Source organism: Perca flavescens, unplaced genomic scaffold, assembly GCF_004354835.1.
Source record: "Perca flavescens isolate YP-PL-M2 unplaced genomic scaffold, PFLA_1.0 EPR50_1.1_unplaced_scaf_9, whole genome shotgun sequence".
NCBI lineage: Eukaryota > Metazoa > Chordata > Actinopteri > Perciformes > Percidae > Perca > Perca flavescens.
The window spans coordinates 9,431-17,500 of NW_021166746.1; the positions used below are offsets into that span (position 1 = coordinate 9,431).

The 8,070-nt window shown below is 47.8% G+C and overlaps 1 protein-coding gene across 1 annotated transcript in view; it reads right to left on the reverse strand.

The window, feature by feature from the left end:
• Nucleotides 1-1,133: 1,133 nt before the first annotated feature.
• The window catches only part of LOC114552171 (band 4.1-like protein 3), a 36,547-nt gene continuing 29,610 nt past the window's right edge, over nt 1,134-8,070 (reverse strand). Inside the window, exons 15-17 of the mRNA XM_028572805.1 lie at nt 6,882-7,064; nt 3,620-3,715; nt 1,134-1,733 (exon numbers count right to left, since the gene is read on the reverse strand). Coding sequence (XP_028428606.1) covers nt 1,134-1,733; nt 3,620-3,715; nt 6,882-7,064 — 879 coding nt within the window. The remainder of the gene's footprint in view (nt 1,734-3,619; nt 3,716-6,881; nt 7,065-8,070) is intronic.

Here is an 8,070-nt window from a genome sequence, read left to right on the forward strand (position 1 = left end):
ATTACTACTCTATAACACACATATTTGTCTGTTATTACTACTCTATAACACACATCTGTCTGTTAGTAATACTCTATATATATACAGTATTTATATATAAATAACTTACCCCTGGAGCTTCGTATGTGAGAGTCTTCCTCATCACTGGAACCTCCTGATGGAAACACAGAGAGACCTTTACACATTTATCAACTCAGAGCTACTTCCTGATTGGTTCTTATTCTTACATCATACAACGGTCTGTAACCATTACATCAGACCATGGTCTGTAACCATTACATCATACCATGGTCTGTAACCATTACATCATACCATGGTCTGTAACCATTACATCATACCATGGTCTGTGTCTGTAACCATTATATCATACCATGGTCTGTAACCATTACATCATACCATGGTCTGTAACCATTACATCAGACCATGGTCTGTGTCTGTAACCATTATATCATACCATGGTCTGTAACCATTACATCATACCATGGTCTGTAACCATTACATCAGACCATGGTCTGTGTCTGTAACCATTACATCATACAACGGTCTGTAACCATTACATCAGACCATGGTCTGTAACCATTACATCAGACCATGGTCTGTAACCATTACATCATACCATGGTCTGTAACCATTACATCATACCATGGTCTGTGTCTGTAACCATTACATCAGACCATGGTCTGTAACCATTACATCAGACCATGGTCTGTAACCATTACATCATACCATGGTCTGTAACCATTACATCATACCATGGTCTGTGTCTGTAACCATTACATCAGACCATGGTCTGTAACCATTACTATATCAGAGACATTTCTGGCTAAAAAAACAAACTAACCCTAACCGTCCATTTTCTCTTTTTGTATTAATCCGTTGCTAGACAACAGTAAGAAATGAATACGTTAAATAACAGAATAAGTTCTGGCAAGTGACCATGGTATAAGTTATATAGATACATCTTTATATAAAGTCTATGGGCTGGAGTTTAACTGGAGCAGGTTAGGGGCAGTTTCTCCAGGGGTTTAGGGCAGGTTAGAGGCAGTTTCTCCTGGGGTTCGGGGCAGATTAGGGAAAGTTTCTCCTGGTTGAGGGGCAGGCTAGGGGCAGTTTCTCCAGGGGTTTAGGGCAGGTTAGGGGCAGTTTCTCCGGAGGATTTGGGGCAGTTTGGTGCAGTTTGGGGCAGTTTGGGGCAAGGTTACCTCCCGCAGAGGTTCTGACTCGTCATCGCTGTGGTCGGATGGCTGCGTCTGATTGGCCGAGCACTGGGAGGCGGGACGGGGCAGAGAAGGAGGGGGGGAGTTCTCCCCGAAGCTCCACCCCCCCTCGTCCTCCTCGGAATCGCTGGAGCTCTGGTCGTCATGGAAACCCAGAACAGAGCGGCTCCGGGTGCAGCTATTAGCCTCACCGCGGCTAACTGCAGAGTTAGCATTAGCATCGTTAGCCTGTCTGACAGCAGCCTCCACGGCGTCTTCTACAGCCGCCTGCGCTAACACGCTGATAGCATCTTCGCTAGCATCGCTAGCATTATCGCTAGCATTATCGCTAGCATCATCGCTAGCATCATCGCTATCGCTCGCTGCTCTGATATCATCAGCAGGAGCCATGCAGGGCCCTGGTGGGGGGGGCGGGGGGTTAGCAGGCGGCGGGAACATGAGACTTCCTGTCGCTACCTGAGGTTGGCCGGGGTCACACGGCTCCGTCAACAGGAAGAGTGTCTCCGTCTCCGACGTCTGAAACAGGAAGTGGAAAGAATACAAATCAGTTGTGTGAGGGGGTGGGGCTACAGCTCAGCGACCAATCAGTGACTCCCAGGAACAGATTGTAGACTGTAACAATAAGACTTTACTGTCACGTAAAAACCTAATTGTGTTGTTGAACTGATTCCGTTGATTGGGACCATAAACTCAAGAAGTCGGCTCACTTTCTGTGATGTCATCACATGGTCCCAGCTCACCTCAGCTCGCCTTTTTTGGGTTTCCGTTCTGATAAAAAGTCCCTGGTACCAGCCAACGGGTCCTTTATTAATTCTCACTTCCGTCCAGGTTCCCAGCGAGCTGAGGCAAGACCAAAAGGTGATGTGAAACCCTGCAGACTCCTGATTGGTCGGAGAGAATCGTCACTAATCACTGCATCATCATTGCTAGTTTTGCCGGCGGTGGTGGTTTTTGCTGCCTCCAGCTTCTTATGAAACTAAATGTGTCTTCTGGCAACCAGCCACATGCTGAGAATCAGAAACACACCTTCTACATTCTGTGTGTGTGACACGTTAGGTCACGGCAGTTTCCTGCGGCGTCGCTATGACAACCAGCCACGCTCTGCTCACGCATGAGGCGGTACTAAATCTGCAACGGAACAAGGAGGACGGGGCACCACGGCTGAGCTGAGTACAGCTGGTACTAGCAGTGGGTAAACGCCAATAGACTTCTATAGAAACAGACTTCTTTTTGGAGTCAGTGGAGTCTCCCCCTGCTGGTAGTTAGAGAGAATACAGGTTTAAGGAGTCTCCCCCTGCAGGAATTCAGGTAGAATGCAGGTTTAAGGAGTCTCCCCCTGCTGGTAGTTAGAGAGAATACAGCTTTAAGGAGTCTCCCCCTGCTGGTAGTCAGATATAATACAGCTTTAAGGAGTCTCCCCCTGCTGGTAGTTAGAGAGAATACAGCTTTAAGGAGTCTCCCCCTGCTGGTAGTCAGATATAATACAGCTTTAAGGAGTCTCCCCCAGCAGGTAGTTAGAGAGAATACAGTTTTAAGGAGTCTCCCCCTGCTGGTAATTAGAGAGAATACAGCTTTAAGGAGTCTCCCCCTGCTGGTAGTCAGATATAATACAGCTTTAAGGAGTCTCCCCCAGCAGGTAGTTAGAGAGAATACAGTTTTAAGGAGTCTCCCCCTGCTGGTAATTAGAGAGAATACAGCTTTAAGGAGTCTCCCCCTGCTGGTAGTCAGATATAATACAGCTTTAAGGAGTCTCCCCCTGCTGGTGGTTAGAGAGAATACAGCTTTAAGGAGTCTCCCCCTGCTGGTAGTCAGATATAATACAGCTTTAAGGAGTCTCCCCCTGCTGGTAGTTAGAGAGAATACAGCTTTAAGGAGTCTCCCCCTGCTGGTAGTCAGATATAATACAGCTTTAAGGAGTCTCCCCCTGCTGGTAGTTAGAGAGAATACAGCTTTAAGGAGTCTCCCCCTGCTGGTAATTAGAGAGAATACAGCTTTAAGGAGTCTCCTCCTGCAGGTAGTTAGAGAGAATACAGCTTTAAGGAGTCTCCTCCTGCAGGTAGTTAGAGAGAATACAGCTTTAAGGTGTCTCCCCCTGCTGGAATTCAGATATAATGCAGGTGTAATGAGTCTCCCCCTGCAGGTAGTTAGAGAGAATACAGCTTTAAGGTGTCTCCCCCTGCCGGTGAGTCAGATATAATGCAGCTTTAAGGAGTCTCCTCCTGCAGGAATTCAGGTAGAATGCAGGTTTAAGGGGTCTCCCCCTGCTGGTAGTTAGAGAGAATACAGCTTTAAGGAGTTTGAGCTTCACTTCTCAGACCCAGAAGCTTCATCGGTTATTTTTATTTACAATGTGTGGCTTTAAAGTTGCAGAGCCTTTAAAACAGACAGAAACAGACAGCTACCTTCAGCAGATTGTGTTCTCTGAAGGTTTGTTGTTCTCTGGCCGAGTTCAGCAGAGCAGTCAGCTCGGGAGACATTTCATCAAACGTGGGTTTAGGCTGCACACACCCACACACACACACAGACAGACAGACAAACAGACACGCAGACACACACACACACACACACACACACACACACACACACACACACACACACACACACAGACAGACAGACAAACAGACACGCAGACACACACACACACACACACACACAACACACACACACACACACACACACACACACAAAAGGTTAGAACGATGGACAGGGAAACTACAGATTTTGAGTCAGCCACATTTCAGATTTTTTTGCAGCAATTAAAATGATGTTGTGAAATAAAAGTGTTTAAACATTAGCAGAAACTGGCAGCCATGCAGGGGCGTGGTCAAACGGGGCGTGGCCAAACGGGGCGTGGCCAAACGGGCGTGGTCAGGTGTGGCGTGAAGCGTATATCTGTTAGTAATCAGCAGGATCACACCTAATCTATGGTCCAAACTCAGACTGTTCACACATCCCCCGAGCAGGAAATCAGTCCGGTAAATTCTGCAGATTTTCATTCTGGATCACAGCTGAAAATCTGAAAATGTGGAGCAGTGGGTAAAAAGCCCCCAGCAGCCAATCAAAAACCAGTGATGGCCTCTCGATACATAAAGGAAACAAACAGAAAAAAACACAAACAGGAATACGATCTGCTCGCTGTCGGCCATTTTGATCAACGGAGGAGCAGAAACAAAATGGCTTCTGGGAGTTTAAACTGAACACTGCAGCTCCACACTGCCAATTGCTTGGACGCTGTCTGTCTGCCTGTCTGTCTGCCTGTCTGTCTGTGTGTCTGTCTGAGTGTCTGTCTGTCTGCCTGCCTATCTGTCTCCCAGCATCAGAATAATCTTTTCTGTCTTCCTGCAGTGTTTAGGAGCTGAAGCGTTCAGTTTGAAGCAGCTTCTTGTCTGTCTGTCTGCCTGTCTGTCTGCCTGTCTGTTAGGAGCTGAAGCATTCAGTTTGAGGCAGCTTCCTGTCTGCCTGTCTGTCTGTCTGCCTGTCTGCCTGTCTGTCTGCCTGTCTGTTAGGAGCTGAAGCATTCAGTTTGAAGCAGCTTCCTGTCTGCCTGTCTGTCTGTCTGCCTGTCTGCCTGTCTGTCTGCCTGTCTGTTAGGAGCTGAAGCGTTCAGTTTGAAGCAGCTTCTTGTCTGTCTGTCTGCCTGTCTGTTAGGAGCTGAAGCATTCAGTTTGAAGCAGCTTCCTGTCTGCCTGTCTGTCTGTCTGCCTGTCTGTCTGTCCGCCTGTCTGCCTGTCTGTCTGCCTGTCTGTTAGGAGCTGAAGCGTTCAGTTTGAAGCAGCTTCTTGTCTGTCTGTCTGCCTGTCTGTTAGGAGCTGAAGCATTCAGTTTGAAGCAGCTTCCTGTCTGCCTGTCTGTCTGTCTGCCTGTCTGTCTGTCCGCCTGTCTGCCTGTCTGTCTGCCTGTCTGTTAGGAGCTGAAGTGTTCAGTTTGAAGCAGCTTCTTGTCTGTCTGTCTGTCTGTCTGCCTGTCTGTCTGTCTGTCTGTCAGCGCTGTGCAGGTTAGCGTGTTGCTGCAGAGGGTCGTTTCCATGCCGACCACCAACCAGCCAATACCAGCGTACCACTCTGGGCGAGACGGGCGACTTCCTGCCAGTCAGGTGACCTGCTGAGGGGGCGGGGCTTAGCCTCAGCTCATCCAGAGCAACTTTAGGAGGAACGGAGGCTCCGCCCCCACCAATGACATCACCGATGACATCACCGCTGGCCCAGGCACCGGGCGGTGTTTCCGCCGGTGACGTCGGCGTCTTCACCTCCTGGATCGTGACCAGCGGTCCCCCGGTGATGACATCATCAGTGGTGGACAGAGGGATGACACGGACCTGCAGGTTGTCTGCGGTCGTCACGGTGACAACCTTTCCAGAGGCGGTGTCGTAGCTCCGCCCCACAGCGTAGCTCTTCTCTCTGATTGGCTGAGGAGGAGCCCTGTTTGTGATCCCGCCCTCCTGAAGCGCACAGGTGAGCAACATCAAACACACACGGGCGGGTTAACCAATCACGGGACAGCTGTGGATGCTCGTGGTCAAGTGAGACGAGTCATAAACTGACGCTCGCGCTCCGTTTTCTTTGGGAAACAACCACAACCTTCCAGCTACGAGCTGCACGCCAAAAATATCAAGTTATGAAGAATATGGACAGTTCAACAAGACGGATCATCTCCTCTCTAACTGGGAGGTTTTATAAAGAATATGTTAGATCATCTCCTCTCTAACTGGGAGGTTTTATGAAGAATATGTTAGATCATCTCCTCTCTAACTGGGAGGTTTTATAAAGAATATGTTAGATCATCTCCTCTCTAACTGGGAGGTTTTATAAAGAATATGTTAGATCATCTCCTCTCTAACTGGGAGGTTTTATAAAGAATATGTTAGATCATCTCCTCTCTAACTGGGAGGTTTTATAAAGAATATGTTAGATCATCTCCTCTCTAACTGGGAGGTTTTATAAAGAATATGTTAGATCATCTCCTCTCTACCTGGGAGGTTTTATAAAGAATATGTTAGATCATCTCCTCTCTAACTGGGAGGTTTTATAAAGAATATGTTAGATCATTTCCTCTCTAACTGGGAGGTTTTATAAAGAATATGTTAGATCATCTCCTCTCTAACTGGGAGGTTTTATAAAGAATATGTTAGATCATTTCCTCTCCAACTGGGAGGTTTTATAAAGAATATGTTAGATCATCTCCTCTCTAACTGGGAGGTTTTATAAAGAATATGTTAGATCATCTCCTCTCTAACTGGGAGGTTTTATAAAGAATATGTTAGATCATTTCCTCTCTAACTGGGAGGTTTTATAAAGAATATGTTAGATCATCTCCTCTCTAACTGGGAGGTTTTATAAAGAATATGTTAGATCATTTCCTCTCCAACTGGGAGGTTTTGGGACTGATTGGTGGGATTGCTGTGGACCAAGTCCACACGGTGATACACTGGTAAGAGCCAATGAGGTTTAACCATGTATCGGCTAATTTAAATACCTCACGTTACTGTATTGTGTCAACGGTTAACTTAATTTAATATTGAATGAGGAGTTTTCTTTTGCGGGGTGTAAATGTTCCACCAGAACCAGTTCTTTCCCGAGACTATTTAACAGAGTCACCGTCACTGCGTCTGGCGCTTAGCTCCGCCCACGATGATTGTGATTGGTTTAAAGAAATGTTTTGTCTCACCTCGTCTGGTTCCAGCGGTTCGATCATCGGCGAGTCGTCGACCCGTCGTAGTGGCGAGGAGGCGAGCCGTTTGTCCCACTCCGTCATGCCTCCGCTGCCTCCTGCGTCCTCTAAGAAGGAGCGTCTGAGAGCGCTGATGGAGCTCTGAGGCTTCTGGTCCTCCTCTGGACTCCCCAACGTCTCCTACAGACACAAACACACCAGGTCTCTATTAGGAGAAACTGTACACCACCTACAACCTGCCTTACCTAACCAGCCTTACCTAACCTGCCTTACCTAACCAGCCTTACCTAACCTGCCTTACCTAACCAGCCTTACCTAACCAGCCTTACCTAACCAGCCTTACCTAACCTGCCTTACCTAACCAGCCTTACCTAACCAGCCTTACCTAACCTGCCTTACCTAACCTGCCTTACCTAACCAGCCTTACCTAACCTGCCTTACCTAACCTGCCTTACCTAACCAGCCTTACCTAACCTGCCTTACCTAACCAGCCTTACCTAACCTGCCTTACCTAACCTGCCTTACCTAACCTGCCTTACCTAACCAGCCTTACCTAACCAGCCTTACCTAACCAGCCTTACCTAACCAGCCTTACCTAACCTGCCTTACCTAACCAGCCTTACCTAACCTGCCTTACCTAACCTGCCTTACCTAACCTGCCTTACCTAACCTGCCTTACCTAACCAGCCTTACCTAACCTGCCTTACCTAACCAGCCTTACCTAACCTGCCTTACCTAACCTGCCTTACCTAACCAGCCTTACCTAACCTGCCTTACCTAACCAGCCTTACCTAACCTGCCTTACCTAACCTGCCTTACCTAACCAGCCTTACCTAACCTGCCTTACCTAACCTGCCTTACCTAACCAGCCTTACCTAACCTGCCTTACCTAACCAGCCTTACCTAACCTGCCTTACCTAACCTGCCTTACCTAACCTGCCTTACCTAACCAGCCTTACCTAACCAGCCTTACCTAACCAGCCTTACCTAACCAGCCTTACCTAACCTGCCTTACCTAACCAGCCTTACCTAACCTGCCTTACCTAACCAGCCTTACCTAACCTGCCTTACCTAACCTGCCTTACCTAACCTGCCTTACCTAACCAGCCTTACCTAACCTGCCTTACCTAACCAGCCTTACCTAACCTGCCTTACCTAACCTGCCTTACCTAACCAGCCTTACCTA